The following is a 22,118-nucleotide window of genomic DNA, read 5'->3' on the forward strand; positions in this document are numbered from 1 at the left end:
TGTGTGTGTAACTGCACTATATGCTTTAGATAACGCTTTAACCAGCACACATTAAACACTCCCTATGGCAGGTAGAAGAGGCAACTGCAGTCGTGCCACAATCAACAGGAATACTGGGGAGGACAAATGAGTTATGGTCATTCCAGTTTGGGTGGGTGAAGAGGACCCAATGGCTGGTGGTTGTATCACCAGTGGATCAACAAGTTAAAAAGAATGAATAATGAATACTAATTAGACGGCATGATACCCTAGTAGTTTCATTGTGATTACAGGTTGTTGAAAGCAAATTAATGTACATACATTATTAATGACCCTTCACTAAAATCATACTGACCCATAATCAGATATCCAGGGGGTCATAAAATAAAAAGTGATTCTGGTGCAATGAGTGAAAAATGGTTTTATCACCATAGCAACCAATGCTTGGCTGTTTGCTGATTGGACCATTCCATTGGTTTCTATGGTAATATGACCACTTTCAAAGTTTACACCAGAAACGTGTATAAATTACCCTCTATGTGACAATTGATGGCTGTGAAGAATCCTCAAAACCTATTCAAAAGTGCTCATAAACAGAATAAAAAAAACAAATATACATATTTGTTTGGCACACTTAAGTGCACATGTAAAACAGTGAGCTGATCTAACAGGTAATGTGTTGGATCTCAGAGCCATTAAAGAGTTAAGTCCGACTGGCAAATATACCTTTCCGAGTGTGTTTCTGCCACAAATACACATGTCCTGTCCCCTAAGCAACGAAAACACAAGAACCTTGACTCTGAAAGTCAGACCCTGCGCTTAGTGATAAGATCCCCCCCGGGATCATTGGCATTATCTCTGTTCAGCACTTGGACAGCTCCCAGCCATCAGCGGCCATACGCCTGATTCCTTCCAGCGAGGAGGGGAGTCTTGCAGCCCCTGAGAAATCAATTTCCTCGCCTGGCCCCCTATTTGCTTTTCAGAACGCCCTTGTTGGACGCGCAGTGAGACATCTGAACGCCGCTCGCTGATAATCCAGGCAGTGAACTGTGCCCTGGGAATTCTCCATCCCTCCTCCAGGATCTCGCAATTTCCTCTCTCCTGCCTCAAATCTCTGTGCGTCATTTCTCTTTCCTCTACTTTGCAAATCTGTCCAGTGTTATCGCTATTTCTAAATGATTTTCATTTTTTAAATAAATAAATACAGCCAGAGGAAAAAAAACAAACCTTACAGAGCTGCCGCAAACCTGGACCGACGCGCCTGTGATACTATTATGTGTTAATCTGTCTACGTGGTAGTACAGGTCTTTAAGAAATATTTAAATATTCTTGTATTCTATACATTGTGACAAAATTCAAAGAACGGCGTATAGTTCCATCCACAGCAAAGCCTTGGCATGTACTTATTTACATACATGCAGCAAAGCCTATCGTCATAAGGCATGACAGTTCTCAACACCGACCCCCCCCCCAAAAAAAAATATGGCATTCAATCAAGGATACCCCACAAGTCACATTCACATTAAATACACCTTTTCAGTGCCTCGTACTACAATGCACAATGATTTCGGGTGGATTAAACACTTAACTCTACTGAGAGTAATGGAGCTATCTACATACCTATAGGGATAAACCTGGTGTATTTATATTAATAGGGGACCTGTGCGTCCTTAAATACAGATAAATAAATATAAAAAATCACTGCACTGTGGCGTTGTGGAATACAAGCTGATTTGCTTTTTCACCTTGGCTGGAATGGAAAAGCTGAATTAACCTATACATGCACAGAAGGTCATCCTCGTCACTCCTGTATGCGGCCGGGCTTTGGTGGTCCTCTTCTGCCAGTGCACCAGATATTCCAGATGTGCCATTTCCCTACAATTACTAGGCTTTCTCTGGGCATATGCTCTCCTGGCACAGGATCCCCTGCCCGTGGCAGAGCTCAGGAGCTGGTTCAGTGCCGGCCCGGAGACGGCAGCAATAGTTTAGCAGGCTCCCTGAGCACACACGCTCTGCCATCTGTTCAACAAGGAAAACACACACGTCTCAATTACAGGCAAATGCCAACGCATTGACAGCAGACTCCGGTGCAAGGCACCGAATAGGCTTAACACGGAACATGTTGACATCGTGTGCCTTATTACCCTGAACTAGATCACGGTGCTGGACTCTAATTCAACAGAATCAACAAAATCCTTGCGTTAATCTGCTTTTTGTCCCTCCAAATACCTATTATGTGTAACACAACGGGGTACTAAATATGATCCTACTTTAACACCGACTGACCCCGGATCAGTTACCCATCCATCTTATGAGTTTGGGCATCACTGGCACCCTGAAAATTCAGCAGCTTGGGAAAGCAAGTCCCCCGGCACAGCTTGAAGACGCGGCTATTTATCTGTGAGTTAGACGTGGCGGGCTGGCTTTACTACCCCTTTGAGCAGAGGCGTTAATGGCTTGGCAGCACATGCGCTAACAACGCTTTGTAATGGAACAATTTAGAAAGAAGACATTCCAGCAACCTGACATTCTGTAATTTACTCTCCCACTCTGTGATTCGGGATTCTCAAACTGGAATCCTAAAAGCACTAAACTAGTAGGGATTCAATGGATATTCCTGATTTAGTACAGATCTTCACATTGGAAATGACAGCCAGTGATTACAGCAACTCTACAAATGGAGCTGGGAGTGCTTGACAGGCCAGAGCCGGTATGGTCACAAAAACTGGCAGTAACATATATTATGAATATACATTGAATATATCTATAACGACTAACGAAAAGTCAATTTTTAAAATAATATTTTCATATATATTGTCTATATTGAAATATTGTAACCGTTGTATTGTGTCTATGATAACATTTGTTTACTAAATGTAAAAATTTACTGAGCCTGTATTACCTACAAAAAGACTTTACATAGCAATGAAAAGAAAGCTTTAATGGGATTCCAGAGGGGGCCTTAGGGGATCGCTGTAACATGGGGGGCTGACAGATTGGGACCCATGATGGTTTTATAGCACTGATTTTATTACATATTTTAATAATGTGCAGCCCACCAGCCCATTGCATATCTAAGAAAATGTGCAGGATCCGTTGGGTACCAAGCCGGCTATAGGTTTCCTACAGATTGAGGGCAGAAATATGAATGGATGGGGTTACACCTGGCAAGGCTCTGAGCAGCCTCAGTGAGCAGTAAGCTTAATGCAGACAAAGTCAACGGCTTACATTTTGACGACTATGGACTTGGTTAGTGTGATCTAACCCCCCGCCACTAAGAGTCCTTCTATAAAACTGCACCCAGCAGGGTACCAATTATAGATTTTACCACCACTAAGGGTAAGTCCTAGTTAGTCAATACTGTCTTGCCTTATTACCTATTATACTGCATGACTGCACTTCATCACTATGCTGGGGAGAACTATTACTCCATTAAGAGTGTCTTATTACCATAAACAAGATTTACTGCCCTGTTGTACAGCTCTGTGGAATATGTTGGTGCATTATAAATACAGGACAATAATAATACCAACCATCTCTTTTATTACCCTGTGCGCCATCAGCCTAATTGACTTCCTTATTACTCTGCTCGCCATCTGCATGTCAGGCTAGCTCATTACCATTGTCACCCTACTGTACAGTCTAATTACCATGTGCATTACCGCACTACTCGGGTATTAAACTGCCATGGACGAGGCTGAGGTCATTCGCCAAGAATCACTAGACCTGATGAGAAATAAAAGAAATCTTCCCTGACGTCTTGATTACCCTGCTGGATTGAGTTTTTGTCCCGTTACCCTCACTTGGATTATTTGGTTTACCCTGCTGCACTATCTTTTAATTTGGGGCACTTTTCCCAAATTGGAATGACTTATTTTCCTGCGTGCTGCCACCTGCTGGACACGTTTTATCCCCAAATCTGTAGAGAAAGCATGTAGAGATGGCATCTCAGATTAGATAGATTTCACTACAACCATTAATAAACAGAGCAAATTATCAATGACTTTAAGGTACATGAATCCTGGCTCAGTTTTATTACATTAATAACTCGATTCAACTCCTCCTCGACTTCTGAATGGTATGTGGCTCACTTCCTTAAAGGAATATCATATGTACTAAAGGATTTTTCAGCCCATAATGAGCCCATAATGAGTGTCCAAAGAGTATCTCAATACAGCTACTTTCATATTCTGTTTTAAAGGAGAATGAAAAACAGGACTTCATTAGCATTGCCATAAAGCGTTGGCCTAGTGTGGTGAAATCACTTTACTGTAAATAGCGCTGAATTAAAGGCTTGTATTAAAATATTTGAATTTCCACGCAGATTTATGGTGAGGATTTATAATTTTGCTTCCTAATAACCCCTGGTCATTCCTCACCTTGAATTCAAAGAACTATTTCTTGTTTCCTATAAAAGAATATGTTATGTAATCGGAGTGTCCAGGGACAAGCAGGGAAATGAATAAAGGGAATGGAGAATTTCATTATAAGGGAGCATTGGACGAAGTGGACTTGTTTACATTGAACATTTGTGTATACAAGGAAATGATTACCTGAGATAGATATACTGGAGGTCAGAGAACGAAACTCACTGGAAAACTTATTATCCCTTGAGGCAAATAAAAGGAAATGCATTTTATACAGCAAGGGCATTAAATATGTAGCGTTCTTGATTACGGGAGGGGGTATTAAGAAATATGATAAATAACCCGAGAACCTGGATATGTGGCGAGGAAATGCTAATTTAAAGGGACAGTGAGTGCAACTACACAAATAGTAGTTTTGTGTTGCAATGTTGAGTTTAATAAATAAATAATAAATTCTACAATATAAGCCAAGCATAAATACGCACAGAATAACGTCGGGATATCATTATAATTTCCCTTAAAATGCAGTTTTCTATATCAATTATACGTTTACTTGGACCAAAAAATAGCAATAAAGAAAACATCATGTTAGACCAATAAATAGTAACTCTATCATTCCAGGTTCTTACACATATAAATACAGACACATGATATATGCTGTATCTTATGTATACTAACCAGACTGTTACCGTCTGCTTTTTACACTATTGGACTGTCTCTCCATCTGCTCGCTGTCATGCTATTGGATGTCTTGCTGACTGCTCGCTGTCATGTTATAGAACTGTCTTACTGTCTGCTCACTGTCATGCTATTGGACTGTTTAACCGCCTGCTTGCTGCCATGCTACTGGACTGTCCTACCGCCTGCTCGCTGTCATGCTATTGGATGTGTTACTGTCTGCTTGCTGTCATGCTATTGGCCTGTCTTACCGACTGCTCACTGTCATGCTATAGAACTGTCTTACTGACTGCTCGCGGTTATGCTATAGAACTGTCTTACTGCCTGCCCGCTGTCATGCTATTGGACTGTCTCACTGCCTGCTTGATGACATGCTATTGGATGTCTTACTGTCTACCTGCAGTTATGCTATTGGACTGACTTACTGACTGCTCACTGTCATGCTATTGGACTGTCTTACTGTCTGCTCGCTGTCATGCTATTGGACTCTTTTACCGCCTCCTTGCTGCCCTGCTACTGGACTGTCTTACCGCCTGCCCCCTGTAATGCTATTGGATGTCTTACTGTCTGCTTGCTGTCATGCTATAGGACTGTCTTACCGACTCCTCGCTGTCATGCTATTGGACTGTCTTACCACCTGCTCACTGTCATACTATTGGATGTCTTACTGTCTGCTTGCCGTCATGCTATTGAACTGTTTTACCGCCTGCTTGCTGCGATACTACTGGGCTGTCTTACCGCCTGCCCGCTGTCATGCTATTGGATGTCTTACTGTCTGCTTGCTGTCGTGATATAGGACTGTCTTACCACTTACTCTATGTCATGCTGTTGGACTGCCTTACTGACTGCTCGCTGTCATGTTATAGAACTGTCTTACTGACTGCTCGCTGTCATGCTATTGGACTGTCTTACCGCCTGCCCGCTGTCATGATATTGGATGTCTTACTGACTGCTCGCGGTTATGCTATAGAACTGTCTTACTGCCTGCCTGCTGTCATGCTATTGGATGTCTTACTGTCTGCTTGCTGTCGTGATATAGGACTGTCTTACCACTTACTCTATGTCATGCTGTTGGACTGCCTTACTGACTGCTCGCTGTCATGTTATAGAACTGTCTTACTGACTGCTCGCTGTCATGCTATTGGACTGTCTTACCGCCTGCCCGCTGTCATGATATTGGATGTCTTACTGACTGCTCGCGGTTATGCTATAGAACTGTCTTACTGCCTGCCTGCTGTCATGCTATTGGACTGTCTCACTGCCTGCTTGATGACATGCTATTGGATGTCTTACTGTCTACTTGCAGTTATGCTATTGGACTGACTTACTGACTGCTCACTGTCATGCTATTGGACTCTTTTACCGCCTCCTTGCTGCCCTGCTACTGGACTGTCTTACCGCCTGCCCGCTGTCATGCTATTGGATGTCTTACTGTCTGCTTGCTGTCATGCTATAGGACTGTCTTACCGACTCCTCGCTGTCATGCTATTGGACTGTCTTACCACCTGCTCACTGTCATACTATTGGATGTCTTACTGTCTGCTTGCAGTTATGCTATTGGACTGTCTTACTGTCTGCTCGCAGTCATGCTATTGAACTGTTTTACCGCCTGCTTGCTGCCCTGCTACTGGGCTGTCTTACCGCCTGCCCGCTGTCATGCTATTGGATGTCTTACTGTCTGCTTGCTGTCATGATATAGGACTGTCTTACCACTTACTCTATGCCATGCTGTTGGACTGCCTTACTGACTGCTCGCTGTCATGTTATAGAACTGTCTTACTGACTGCTCGCTGTCATGCTTATGGACTGTTTTACCGCCTCCTTGCTGCCCTGCTACTGGACTGTCTTACCGACTCCTCGCTGTCATGCTATTGGACTGTCTTACTGACTGCTCGCTGTCATGATATAGGACTGTTTTACCACTTACTCACTGTCATGTTGTTGGACTGTCTTACCGCCTGCTTGCTGCAATGCTACTGGACTGCCTTACCGACAGTCCGCTGTCATGCTATTGGATGTCTTACTGTCTGCTTGCTGTTATGCTATAGGACTATCTTACCACCTGCTCACTGTCATGCTATTAGACTGTCTTACTGACTGCTAGCTGTCATGCTATTGGACTGTATTACCATCTGCTTGCTGTCATGCCACTGAATGTCTTACCGTCTACTCGACTGCTTGCTATCGTGCCACTGGATGTCTTACTGCCTGCTCGGCTGCTTGCTGTCACGCTATTAGACTGTCTGACTGCTCACTGTCATGCCATTGGCTGTCTTACTGTCTGCTCGGCTGCTTGCTGTCATGCTATTAGTCTGTCTTATGTCTGCTTGCTGTCAAACTACTTGGCTGTCACACACCATCACTACTATCACGCTACTGGACTGTTATTTTATATAGAACAGAAATGGGAATTTCTACTCTGTGGTGAGTAGGATGGGGCGCAATATATCTGCAATGTAAATGACTCATTGCAGCCTGGTAATGACTGAAGTTGAGTATGCTTTTAGGTTATCAGATTGTTAGCTGTGCCTCCCGGGTCACTGTTTTATAAATTGTGCTTGGTAGGATACAAATGGTGCCTCAGTGTGTGAGCAACATTAGGATGCACCGCAGGTGTGTCTCTGCTGGACCTTATTTAATGGAATAGGTGAACAGACAGCAGTGTCAGGTCCCACAGTGCACAGCCTTGCCAGGAAAAGCCGATAATGGGACACTCGGGACAGCCGCCTAACGCAGAGCTGGCCTGCCCAGGTCATCACTAGCAGAGACCTGGAGCCCATAGGGAGAAGAAAAAGTCTATACGTAACGCTGGTCAATGCCCACAAAACAACCCCTTCACTGCCAGCTGCTGCGTAACAGTCATACAAGTACACAGACAGTAAACAAAGGGCAGAACACAAAGGGATGAGTGTGTAGTGCGTGTTTTAGTGAACAATGGCTGTGTCTGCAAGTATCCGTGGTACAATTTAGTAATGTGTGGCCCGACGGCTATGGTTGTGCTATTATTTCCACAGCTGGAGGGCCACATGAACTCAAGCCTGGTCCACATTTGGAGCAATAAGGTGTATCAGCCCCTATCAGCGTAGATGGGTACATATCGTCCCTCCTAATAGGGCTCTGCAGACCTGAAGATGGTAAATACATGGGTCATTTCATACCGTACATTCTTAGGGTTAGATTATTATGGCAGAAATCATTCATGGGAAGCGACAAGAAAACATCTATGTTTTGTTTTTTTCCTTTTTTAAATAGATTAGTGTGTTAAATGCCGAGTATAAAAACCACGTCAAAATACATGTCGGAAAGTAAGACAGAAAAGCAAGACAAAGGACGGTTTAGGAACATATAAACAAAAGGAAACAGACCGTGGTTTAAAGGGATTCTATAAACAACCTTCCTTTGCCTGCTGTGTGGTCCTTTATTAAAGTGACCATTGAAGTAGCCAGAGATGGGCTGCTGTCTGAAAATGTTAACTTACCTATATGATTGAGAATGAAACAAAACAAGATTGGATCTCATTGTTTGAAATAGGACTTTTTATCCATATGCTAGGAAAAGGTGGGTTGGTTTTAATACCCCTTTAAATCTGTTTCGGCACTATGCGAATATGCATTCCTGTGAGTTCCAGGGTGATAAGTTTCCATCTGGGTATTAGTATTAGGTGACAGATGAGGGGCACTCACCTGAGACAAGCCAAGGTAGATGGACACAGTCTCCGAAATGTACAAAAATTTTCCTTCTTGGTTTAGTGCAAATACAAATCCGTCCAGAGACTGCAGGGAAAAGAACAAGAGACAGTCACAAACGGAGAGGAAGGGAGGAAGGACAGAGTCACAAGGAAAGGAACATGCAGTCACAAGAACGGACACATGCCAGACATTATGAGAAGGACAAGCAGTCACAGAACGGGACGGACAGACTATAGGACGATTAACAGATAGCAGAAGAGACCTTTACATAAACAGACGCGTTCAATAAACAGACAGCCACATAAAAAAAGTAAGACATGACAAGTAAGGAGAGAGACTCAGTGAGCAGGACAGACTGCCACCATAATCTGGCAGGTAGACATCGTCTCGTTCTGCTTAACGAGACCATTTCTCATAGATCAAGACCTTCACGTCTACAGTTCAGTGGACACAGAAAACAAAAACATTTGTATCTAGGAATAAAATTCGTTAAAATTCTGCCGCTTTGCTTGTTTTCAGCTACTGCCCCGTATGACTAGAATATAACCTTCTAGCCACGCTAAGGAGGAAAGACAGAACAGTGAGTGATTGAAAACAGATTAAATTGTCACCGGCCTTGGAGACTTTAGAGACTATTTGCAGTCAGCTCCAATAATGAACAGCAAAGAGATCAGAGATACGTATGTAGACCCAATGCACCAAAAACATATCAGGAGGAGATGCAGAGAGTCCGAGAGAGAGGACGTGAACACAAGAGAGAGTCCGAGGTTATATTAACATTATCCAATTACATTCATTTAAACAGCAAGCATTATACATCCCTCAGGATTAAAGGAGAAGTCCCATGGAAACACATTTTTTCTCCTTGCTGCTGTTTCCAGGAATGTAGGTTAGAATTGGCAAAATTTTGGATTTATTTTGTTCCAATAAACTTCCTTCAGCTTCAGACCTGGAGGTTGTCATTGTCGCCTTCTCACACTGAGCTGATTCTTTATGGCAATGCATATGTTAAATTCTGCTTGTGCAATGAAATCCTTTCCTCCATAGTTCTTCATTAGTCAGTGTCAGGCTGTGTGATTTAGACTGGGTCATTCTATTGCTTGGCAGTATGATACGGACCCAGTAGATTGGGCTTAACACAGCTAGAACAGATAGAATGGTTAACATACCTGCTCATTAAATTTATTGGAATAGAAATTGCTATCCAAATCATACACCCATTGTATATAACCACAGTCACGTTACAAGCTAGTAATGAATATAGGAGGTAATGCACAAGAGTGGGTACAGATGGGGCACAACTATAAAAAACAACAATCTTATTACGGCTCGGAGAGGAGATGTTATATGGAGGTCTATACTGACAGATCACGTATGTAGACAACATCTTGCAATGTCAGAAGGAAGCTGGAAGAATGTGAAGTGTACTGCCAGGCAATAATAGTCAGATAATAGCTCACATTGGCAGGCTAAAACTAAAAACATATATAGAATAATGTGTTTGGGTAGTGATAGGAGAGCAAGATATACAACAGTTGGCACTGGCAGTGATATAGTACATACACAAAGAATAGCAGGCACTGACAGTGCTACTAGAGGCAGACAGAGAGCAGCTGGCACTGGCAGTGATACAGGAGACAGATAGAGAATAGCTGGCACTGGCAGTGATACAGGAGACAGATAGAGAATAGCCGGCACTGGCAGTGATACAGGAGGCAGACAGAGAGCAGCTGGCACTGGCAGTGATACAGGAGGCAGATAGAGAATAGCTGGCACTGGCAGTGATACAGGAGGCAGATAGAGAATAGCTGGCACTGGCAGTGATACAGGGGGCAGATAGAGAATAGCTGGCACTGGCAGTGATACAGGAGACAGATAGAGAATAGCTGGCACTGGCAGTGATACAGGGGGCAGATAGAGAATAGCTGGCACTGGCAGTGATACAGGAGACAGATAGAGAATAGCTGGCACTGGCAGTGATACAGGAGACAGATAGAGAATAGCTGGCACTGGCAGTGATACAGGAGGCAGATAGAGAATAGCCGGCACTGGCAGTGATACAGGAGGCAGATAGAGAATAGCCGGCACTGGCAGTGATACAGGAGACAGATAGAGAATAGCTGGCACTGGCAGTGATACAGGGGGCAGATAGAGAATAGCTGGCACTGGCAGTGATACAGGAGACAGATAGAGAATAGCTGGCACTGGCAGTGATACAGGGGGCAGATAGAGAATAGCTGGCACTGGCAGTGATACAGGAGACAGATAGAGAATAGCTGGCACTGGCAGTGATACAGGAGACAGATAGAGAATAGCTGGCACTGGCAGTGATACAGGAGGCAGATAGAGAATAGCCGGCACTGGCAGTGATACAGGAGGCAGATAGAGAATAGCCGGCACTGGCAGTGATACAGGAGGCAGATAGAGAATAGCTGGCACTGGCAGTGATACAGGAGGCAGATAGAGAATAGCCGGCACTGGCAGTGATACAGGAGGCAGATAGAGAATAGCCGGCACTGGCAGTGATACAGGAGGCAGATAGAGAATAGCTGGCACTGGCAGTGATACAGGAGGCAGATAGAGAGCAGCTGGCACTGGCAGTGATACAGGAGACAGATAGAGAATAGCTGGCACTGGCAGTGATACAGGAGACAGATAGAGAATAGCTGGCACTGGCAGTGATACAGGAGACAGATAGAGAATAGCTGGCACTGGCAGTGATACAGGAGACAGATAGAGAATAGCTGGCACTGGCAGTGATACAGGAGGCAGATAGAGAATAGCTGGCACTGGCAGTGATACAGGAGGCAGACAGAGAATAGCTGGCACTGGCAGTGATACAGGGGGCAGATAGAGAATAGCTGGCACTGGCAGTGATACAGGAGACAGATAGAGAATAGCTGGCACTGGCAGTGATACAGGAGGCAGACAGAGAATAGCTGGCACTGGCAGTGATACAGGGGGCAGATAGAGAATAGCTGGCACTGGCAGTGATACAGGGGGCAGATAGAGAATAGCTGGCACTGGCAGAGGAGAATTGGAGGTAGAGAGAGCTGGAGGGAGGGAACGTTGAAATAAGGCAGACAGAGGGAGGGAGGACAGGCCTCTCTCCTCAGGTTATGAATGAATGAGCACTGTTGTTTTTTCATCTCAGTGTGCAAGGATTTAATTAAGTGATAACAGTCACCTTGGGTGGCTGTACTGACCAGTAATGTTTAGGTAAGCGGGAGGCAGGAGGAGAGGCAGCCTCAATCTATCTGCAAACAAGAAGAAGGGGTCAGCGTTGAGGGGGAGGAGGGGGCAGAGAGCTATTTGGCATTTTTTTTCTGCTGATAAACATCAGAAGACAAAAAGGAAAAACAGAATATTACAATAAAATGTTGTTGCTCGGGGCAAAAAAATAAGTAACGCAAAGCTGCTCGAAATGCAAAAAAAAATGCTCTAGTATAGCCTCGTTAGGACCAGTTCTGTCCCTGCTCTATGTGTAGGCTGCCTCCTACACAACTCAATCTTAAATTAATAGCCGTATAGTTGCATTACCTTAATTCTTCCCAGGTGCGAAAGATGCCATGTGAAGGAGTGACCCGCTACATGTCACAGTGCCTATAGTTCTCCATTGACGTGGACCATATACATCTCCACGTAAAGGAGAACCAGCACCGGGGCCCTCCGAGGCAGCCAACGCTCTTTCTGATTTGTGACATTCGCAACCCCACAGAAAATTCAGCTGCAATAACTAATAGTCTCCTATGAGTCACAGCGGTTTCCCAATTTACGGATGTGGCTTCCCAACGTGTGAACGTCGGCGTCTTCCATTTATCCTCAAGCTGAACCCATCCTCTCCTTACAAAAACACTAAAATGTAATGATCGGGTCGGACTACCCCAAACAACGGGCAGCATTGACTTCTACGCATGCTTTTGCCATAATCCTTAACACGGTTATCTATCCGCCTCCATCCCCTGAAATACACCCGTGTACTGGTGCTGTAGGGGGGTGAGGAGTCGAATAGGATGGGGGGAGTGATAAGGGCAGCTCAAAAAAAGGGGGGCACCGAGCTCCGGAGAGAATCCACTCTGGATCTGGCCGGTGTGCAGTAATTATGCTAATTGCATGAATGCCCTTGCTCATTTTTAGTTTTTTTGCAGAACAGCTGAAGATAAATAAAGGGAAATTGCCCCACACACGGCACGGCGCGGGAGGAATGCTAAACAGCTCTGTTTGTTGTCTGATTATAGGTCTGTTTACACTAAATTCCAGAGGTAATTGCCGATTTTGATTGCACGCTTATTTGTGCGCCTGTACAGCCGGGGGACACTGGGGTTTGTCTGCCTTTATAATTAAACCATTTTGTGGCACGGGTGGAGAACGAGGCGATGCTTGCATGCGACTGCGATGAGTTCAGGACAAAAAAGATGGTTATCTTTAATGAAAAGTGGTGGATGCACACAGCAGACTCCAGGTAGCGGCCACCGAAAAACAATGCATCCTGGGACACTAGTAGTATCGAATCTGCCATTTACTTGCAATCAATGATAACTTAATATAGGCTCATACAGAACAAGATGTAAGCCATTTACGGTCTCTTGACTGCCTGTCATACACTGGTGCACCTCCCAAATGTCCCTTCTCAGAAGGGACAGTCCCTCCAAATCACTCTGCCAATGATGTCCCTCTTTTCTGAATGCCTTATATAGCTAACTAAAAACAAGTTATAAGATAACTAAATATCGGTAAAACAGAAGAGGTTAGCAATACATATCCCCATTACCTCTAACATTGACTGTTGTTGTAGCAACGTTCTTCTGCTATATAGAATAAATAGAATACTCTTAGGGTATATTAATAAAATATATTAATAAAAGCTAAGCTTGGTGTATTTAGTATTGAGGATTTAAATCCGGGAATCACAGTTCTTGGTGGTTAGACCCATCCCGGCCATTTCTAAGCACACCCCAGATGAAGTGGCTTCACTAGACACCTGCAATGACGGCTTGTATGACAGGTAAATGGGGTAGTTGACCTCAAGAGCTCCTTTTTCCCTAAGTTTTCTCACGGGAGGTGCATTTTAAAATGTCATTTGTGAGTTTAACCAGGGATTAGAGAATTCCACTCGGCAGAAAGGTGTTGTCGATCTTCCTGTGAGTGAAGCGTTAAATAGCAGTTGTTTCATTGTTTCCCATCATTAGCTAGTTATTATCTTACTCTGACATGCAGTGTCTCTCTATTGTATTGCAGTGCAGCTAAGAAGGGGTTACAGCCTTGGCTGTGTATGGAGCTGAATGAGGAGATACAGATCACACAGATTCAGTACTTAGTGGCCCAGAGAGGCATTTGTCTGCTCTGTGAGCTGCTCTTGACACATCCTCCAACGGAGGAGCCGAGTACTCTTTGTCTTGGGTTTGATGCAGGTTAAGTGGCCCATACATCTCTCTGGAATCTCAAAAGCACCTTGAAGGCTAACGGCGGCAGAGCACACCGCGCATCCTCGCTGATAGGATCTCCAGCAATTTCCCTTCTTCCACCACGCTAATCACTTGTCTCTTTTACTCTGGCTCGGGTTGCTCCGTCGTTTTAAGCTTTTAGTCGAGTTTTACATCGTGTTCTGCTACAATGATGTACGGAGACTGTCACTGCCGCAGCTGGTGCTAGACGTGGGGATGCCGAGGCGGGAGGCACCTGTGGCTTTCTCTGTCTATGCATAGCAATAATGTCACAGAAGTGATCAGTAGCCAACTGTACCTGGAAGTACCATTATAGGGTGACAACGAAAAGCCTTATGGTGCAAAACATAGACTTTACCCATTACATACACACTGTGACCCCATAATAGAAATGCCCCAACGCTCTAAGACAATACAGATCAGTGGCTTAATTAGTTCCTGGCACAGCATGGTCATAGTAACACTGACTCAATCACAACCATCTTGTCTGCCCATTTTTCCTGATGTAAGACTCAGGTCTTAATCAGTCCTTGATCTAGTCTTAGATTCAGGTCACCTTTATTCCTATCCAATGCATGTTTATGTTCCCTTTCTGTATTAACCTCCACCACATCTGATGGGAGGCTGTTCCATTTATCTACCACATGAAAGGTTGTCCTTAAAGGTTCTATCATGACGCATTCTGCTTTCATCTCATCACCTTGTAGACAAAAATTGAAATGTATTTCTACTCCACTAGAGAAATTGCTTTTTATTTTTTACAAAGACTCGGGAAGGGATGGTGGTGACAGCTGCGTGTAGGAAGGTATATGGGGCCACTGATGGTCTGTGCATAAAGGTCACAAAGCAGCTATCCAGCTGGATTAGACTGGAGGCAAAAGGTCAGACAAGAGTTGAGAGATGATGGAATTACCAAAGCCTGCAATTGAACCATAAGTAGAGAGGGGTGGGACTGTGAAGGACGAGGGGTAGAATAAATTCATATGCACCATTGCTATGTCCTTAGAGTGAATTCGAGATAGACTCGGGAAAACTCTCTTTGCTGCTTGTACGTTTTATCCTATAAAGCAGAATTCCATGGTTGTTCTGCACTGTGCTGTCTATGTGGCATGATGGCTGGTTCCTCAAAAGACAACCCTGATGGTCTCCATCCTAGGCCCTTGTCTACGACAGCCTAGAAGATCAGCAACATCTCGCGGTTGAGAACGGAAAAAGATCAAAACGTATACTGGAATTTACTCTCCGTATAGCCGAGTCCAAGTGATTTTCTGGAGAATATATTTTTGTTCTGTTACCCTATGGAGTGTTTTTAGAATCTACCATATTATGTCATAGGTAACATATAGTGTTTTTGGATTGTTACATGGAGAAGATTGGGAGTGGTGAGGGTATGTATGAAGGGAAAAAACCCATAAATGCAATCAACACTAAAGCCGCAGAATAATAAGAAGATATTCATATTATAAGTTAAAAATTGGTTCCGGTGTATTGGTACGTGTAGGATGATGATACTTGGTGGTGCATTCCACAACCAGCAGGCAATCAATGTGTTAAAGCCACCTTGCCTGCCACTACCCAGGTCTCGTTTTTCTCTTGCAAAGCTTCTTCTCTCCCAGGCCATTCTGAAAAGAAAAGCCATTTCCCTGATTAAAGTGTGAGCCGGCGAGAAGATGCTATTTCTTTCTAAAAGAATCCGACTGGAGCTCAGAGTTTCAGCGATCGAGAAAATCAATGAGAAACAGATTAATGTGAATGCAGACGAGGGGCCAGAGAGCGGCTGCAGAGCATGGTCTGAGAACCATATGTTAAACCTCAAATCACCAGACGTGTTCTCTGGACAAAGTACACGAACACAAAGCAAACGATGCACAGTCTATGCAAACTCTCCCGGGTACTCGCCATACGACCTTAAATTAGAGGAACCCCACCGCTAGGTTAGATGTTTTAATCACAGAGTTGATAGCGTTCAGAGCAAAAAATGGGGGTTCTGTAAAATAAATTCTGCCCTAGAATTTTACTGAAAGAGACCATTTGCAGACAATTCATGTGCATATTTCCAACTCGACAATGTTTCCGTCGATGGGAATATGCAAGTAAGGACACTTAGGTTTATCATTCGCTTCTTGGCTCACCCTGCTGTTTTTAGCATAACCTTTGAGCATCGAGGAGGAGAGACGCCAGAAGATCCCATCTATCGATACTCTGTGTAGGAATTGTGTATGATGTGTCTATAAATGAGCTATAGATATCATTGGAGTGGGGGTTTACATGACATGGTAGAGTTTTGCATGGAGCCATCAGATCTGCACCAGATACCGTAACAGAGCTCTCTGTATTTGGCGTTCCCTGCCCCCGCCTTTCTATGTTTCCTGACATCGGTTTATCAAAGCGCTTTGCTCTTTGCCTCCCAGCATGCACCGGTTTGTGATTAAGGGATTAATCACGCTGCGTTTTGTGAGGTGTCTGTTATGACATTTCTGTCCCTTTGCCTATCTTTTTGATCACTGCTTTTGCCAATGAAAAAGACATCCTTGTCACACTGGGCTGAAGATGAAAACTACGCCTTCTTCGCGAGCGTCAGACACAACACTTCTTATGCTGCGTTCTCTAAGATCATCGGGATGTTAATTGAGATGATCACCTTTACATCGAAACAACTCCTGCCTCCATAAACCCCAATGACTGCAGCGATGGCCTACAACACATCTCAGTCCCCCCGCGGTCCCTGGTGCGCCAAGGTTCCATGCCAAGTGTAGATGCGCACTTGATATATTTGTTTAAAGATCGTTTTCTCTGGAGCAATTATAAGTAAACGCACCTTTAAATGGCACCCAGCAGGTAGAGTCAAAGCCTTGAAATAACCACGCAAGGCATCAAGTAATTGCATTAGAGGGTGAGGTGATAATTACACAGAGTTGAATAATTCATTATTTAGGCTATTTGTAATGCATGCTAATCTGCTGTCATTAGCCGCAGCCAGGAGCGCTGCATGTGGGAGGTGAGTGCGCACGATTTGAACCCCACTTGGCGGGGAGGAGAGGGGCGACACGGATCTGTATAATTTCCGGAGTCTGCCAAAGGTGTATGATCGGTATATGTACTTAGAGGAGGCAAGCTGCTTTCTCAGCAGGGTGACAAAGTGATACAACGAACAAGTGACACCGTACCTATCGAGACTCTCTCTCTGACTGCTAAGATACAGCATGACCATAAGGCCATTATGTGAGGCAAGAGAGACCTGGAATATGTTAAGACACAATAGCATGTGGCTAAAGAAACTACTGTCTCGTCAGCTGAAAGGAGCTTGTAGTACATTTTTTATGTTATCTTTTCATTTGTATTTCTCTTGCTTCTTGCAACATGCACTTTGCAGTTATGACGTACACGATATTTGCTGGATTATGAAATGATGCTGATTATAAGACGACCCCTCCAAAACCATGGATCTTAATGAAAGAAAAAAAGAAAACGTATGTGAATAAGGCAACCCTATTGGGTGAAAAATACAAACCACTGCTTTTGCTTTCATTGCTCTCACATTCTCACTAACTATCACAATGTCTCTGCTGACCGCTTCCATGTCCCTGTCTCCTTTTCCGCAGCTCTGCTTCTTCTCTTGCCTCTTCTTGTTCACCGGCCTTCTTTCTTCGTCCGCTTCTTCCTAGTATCAGTTCTGTTATCTAGGTACTTCCACAAAAGGGCGAAGCCTCTGCGCACACCCTCTCCCCTAATTTGTGGAATAAGGAGAGCCTGTTCCTGTGGTGCGCACTGTGGATAACCTGTAAGTGGATAAGAGAGCTGGTACCGGGGAGAAGAGGATGAATAAAGAAGACAGGAGAAAGAAGACAGGAGAACAAGGAGATGCAGGAGAAGAAGTGGAGCTGTGGAAAAGGAGACAGGAACAAGGAAGCAGTTGGCAGAGAACTTAGGGAGACATTGACAAAGAGGTTGAGAGAGCATGAGAGATTGTAAGAGAATATGAGAGAGAGAGTGAGAATGTGAGAGCGCGCGAGTGAGGGACAAGCCCCAAGGCTTAGCCGGTTGTGGGGCGGTGCTGCAGATCTGAGGTCTGACTAAAAGACGACTTTTATTATAAGGCAAGTTCCTTTTTTCAGATGATTTTTTCTGAAAAAATCTTTCCATATATACAAGCAAATAATGTAATAAATAACATTATATATATATATATATATATATATATATATATATATAGTATAATGTAAAACAAAATCCCCTCTTTCACAGTTCCATCATGTCTTCAAGCAAAAGTGTATCCAAAGGTTTCCACTTCCTATGGTATGAGAAAAATCTATAAATTACACGGACAATATAATGGAAGGATGGTCACTGTTGATCCATTTTAAGTGAATCTTTCCAATAAAGTATAAAACCAAGATCATTATGCTTTTGTTTGGCTGAAAACTATACTCTAAGAGAGATTGAATTAAATAAAATTTAAGTATTAAGTCAAATAATGCGTATGGCTCTAATCACAGGTAAAAATGCACCATAATCTAATTTAAAAAATCATGTTAATTTTAAGGCACCGCCCTTACATGCTCCCTGGTGATATTCTGTAATCAGCTGAGTTTCCAGATCAGAAACAGAATATAAAATATTTGAAGCCAGACGAATATAGCTGCTACTAGTCCAACGGAAATTAGACTTTCTATGGGAGTACGAAACTTTTTTCTTTAATTTTGAACGTGCCTCTTTTTATGGTGCGAAGCCATAAAGCAGTCCTAGCAGGAGAACCTTCATAATGTATGATGGAGCGTTGAATGAACTTGCCGGTAAACTATATTAGTGAATAACTAAATTGTGCAGATGTAGAAAACATTTACATCTATCTGGAACAGAAAAGGTCACATACTAGTCTTGGGCCACCTGACACAGATGTTGCAGATTCCCACGAGCTTTGGGATATTAGGATTCCGTGTGAAGTCCCGGGATTTGTCTTCATTCTGTCTGACTGTCCTCGTGTGTTATTATTAGGGGCTGTCAAAGAGCTGCGTGGGGGAGAAAAAATGGCCTCACTTGGCTGTGAAGTTGAATGCAACCAGGCACTTCCATACATTAACCCTGTGCTGCCGGAGGAGGACACCGTATACAACGCAGCCTTTGCTTACATGCTCTGCTAACAATAGAAAGATACAGACCATAGCTCATCAAGTAATCATTGACCAACGTTGTTTTCTACATTCAACCATTTATAAAATATAAGAATCATTTTTCAAAGCAATTATATTATTAATAGTGAAAGGGTCATATAAAGAGTCCAGTATAGTAGGGATGACCTCTATGTCCAACCCTCTCAGTAGATATACTAGTAATTAGTAAAAAGTCTTCTATTGAGACAGGTCTCAAATATTAACAATTACAATTAAGAGAGGGATACTGTGGGTGGGTATGTCACCAAAAGGCAGAAATATATGGATAGTTAAAATAACATTTTATTTAATGTGATTGCATTGAGAAGAGCTCAACTGGAAGTTGTAGGCATTTGTGCGTGAGGAGAAAGTGAGAACGTTTCCATGCTTTATATCGAGAATCACAGAACCGAATAATATATTAAGCATGTGCCTAATTTCAAGGGCACAGCCTGAAAGAGAAAGCCATTTTTTGTATAAAAAAAGAATTTCTGTCCTACTTCACAGCTTAAATTATTTCCAGCTCCTCTCCAGTCAGGGTCAATGATGGACAACAAGTAGGATAAGTTGGTGTATAATGACCTCCAAAACACTGTCTGGCTCTTCTATGGGTTACATGGAAAAAAAAGCTGAGCCAAAGTTAGTTTCAGCCAACAAAAGGTCTTTGTTGGCTTACCCACTATGGGGATGTTTGGTTGTGTGGAAATTGACAGCAATCCAAGTGTCCATTGGCCCCTCTGGCCATAACCTCACAAGCCGCGGACTAAAGTAGTAGCCTATATCCTGTGATAGCAGAGTAGGGCAAAGCCTCGGAATAAAATTATTACTGCTTCACCAAAACGCTATCCTCCGGAGTGGGGTTGACCATCAGGCAACCTTTGCTACGTAAAAAAATAAGACAACTGTGACTGTGGCACAAAAATTTGCCAACCTTAAACCAAAAATAGTGGGGCTGAGAGCAACTCCTAAACAAGATGAGGGATGATGATCAGAAATTACAAGTTGCCCTAGACTGAGTTGATCAGAAATTAAATTTTGTATAAATTTGTGGATCCTTCTTGTAACATGAATTTGTAACGTGCACACATATGCTCCAGGCAAAGCGTTTGGGCTAGCCATTAAGCATTCAGTAACACAATAAGGCATCTCCATTCTAGACTTATGCACCAAATGCGGGTTCTCTTCTCATGTAAGAGAATGTATGCATCATTAGTAACATGTTACACCATGAGATGCCCTCCTTGGATTTTCGTCAACCATGAAAAAGTGAACACACCTGCTTTACTCTTACATTAAATAAGACATTTATAACCCCATCTTATCTCAGCAATCAATCTTCCACATGCTACTTTAAGCAGAACATTCACGTCATTGGTAAAACAGTTTTCTGACCGCACAAGTGGAGATAAGCGAACCTCTAAGCACATCAGATTCCCTGTCTTTCGGCAAACACATTTGTGTTAGATAAGGGAAGGTTGGTTGTCAATGTATCTATCTCCCCAAACTCTGGTAGAGCTGGTTTTAGTTGGTAAGCTGCATAAAAAAGAGGTTATGACCATCCAGTGTATTGTTTGTACTAAACATACCTCACTGGATTTCTACCTAAACAAAACCAGCTAATACGGGCCATGGGCTAATACCATGATGACCGCAGTACTGCATTCGCAGTCAGAAACCATGAGAGACTTCGGCAAGTTTCTCTTTTAAGAATGGCTGGATAATGAACAGCTTACAAACCATTAGGCTATAAATTACAAATTTTTAAATTCATCTGATCAACATGTTCATATGTTCATTGTCACAAGATAGACAACACCAATTCCAAGTCAGGGTCAAAAATCTGTGTGTATATTATTGTTCATATAAAAGTAATGATGAAAGTTCAAGGAATTTATTCTAAGGAAGCCCAAGATCACCATCTGTAGTCTTTTGTGGTCTTACATGGGTACTGAATTCAAATTTCCAAAAGTCATTACTCTTCTGTATATTCTATGCATAAGAAAAGCACATGCCTGATTCACATTTAAGTTATAATATTAACTAATTTACTGGTTATACTTGTTAAAGGAGGAGGCCTTGCACGCAGGTCACTATTGACCTGAATAGATGTTACTCACTATAGATGGGTTCTGTTGAGAAGAATTTGTGGACAAGGTTGACTTGTTTCCATGAAAGAATGAGACTTGTGGAAATATTGAACAAAGTCTAAAAAAAAAATAAAAAATAGAAGATGGCATAGCTATCCCACGAAGCTGACGATCTGATGATCGCATGGATTGAGCTGTCCAGTTTTACTCTTGACTAAAAAAACCTTATGTCCCACCAAGTTATGAGTTATCTGGTGTCTGGGCTGCTCTTATAATTCACACAGCTCTTCCAGCCTCCTTGTCTGCATCTTTAATTCTCCTTACATTCCACACACCCCTCCTTCTTTACACAAACACCGCCATGCTAATGTGGCCGGGCTGACAGACAGGATGCTCTGCGCGCTGAATATCATTTAGATAATTAAAAATGACAGCTGAATATCACCCGCCGTCGACCTCTGGACCCTCCTCCCTCTCCCTTCTCCCCACCTCGGGAGGCCAGAGCCTGACTGATTGCTGTCAGTCAGGAGCCGGGTGTTGGTGGAAGGAGGGGAGAGGACGTCCGCTAGCCATGAACTCTGACCCTTTTTGTGGATTTGAAAAAGATAATAACCTTAAAATGCTATTAGACTTTAAAAGCAGGCAGGGTGTATGTGTGCAGGTCTCCCCGCTCCTCCCCGGGGGGATCACTCCTCTCACCTCCCCTCTCTTGCTCATTCACAGG

General features: G+C 43.3%; 1 protein-coding gene across 1 annotated transcript in view; it reads right to left on the reverse strand.

Moving 5' to 3' along the window:
• The window catches only part of LOC149284056 (neuronal PAS domain-containing protein 3-like), a 176,771-nt gene that overhangs the window by 33,070 nt on the left and 121,583 nt on the right, over positions 1 to 22,118 (reverse strand). The window contains exon 4 of the mRNA XM_089497231.1: positions 8,708 to 8,797. Coding sequence (XP_089353357.1) covers positions 8,708 to 8,797 — 90 coding nt within the window. The remainder of the gene's footprint in view (positions 1 to 8,707; positions 8,798 to 22,118) is intronic.

This window comes from Sceloporus occidentalis, unplaced genomic scaffold, assembly GCF_023333645.1.
Source record: "Sceloporus occidentalis isolate IW3139 unplaced genomic scaffold, rSceOcc1.0.p SCAF_100, whole genome shotgun sequence".
NCBI classification, from domain to species: Eukaryota; Metazoa; Chordata; class Lepidosauria; order Squamata; family Phrynosomatidae; genus Sceloporus; species Sceloporus occidentalis.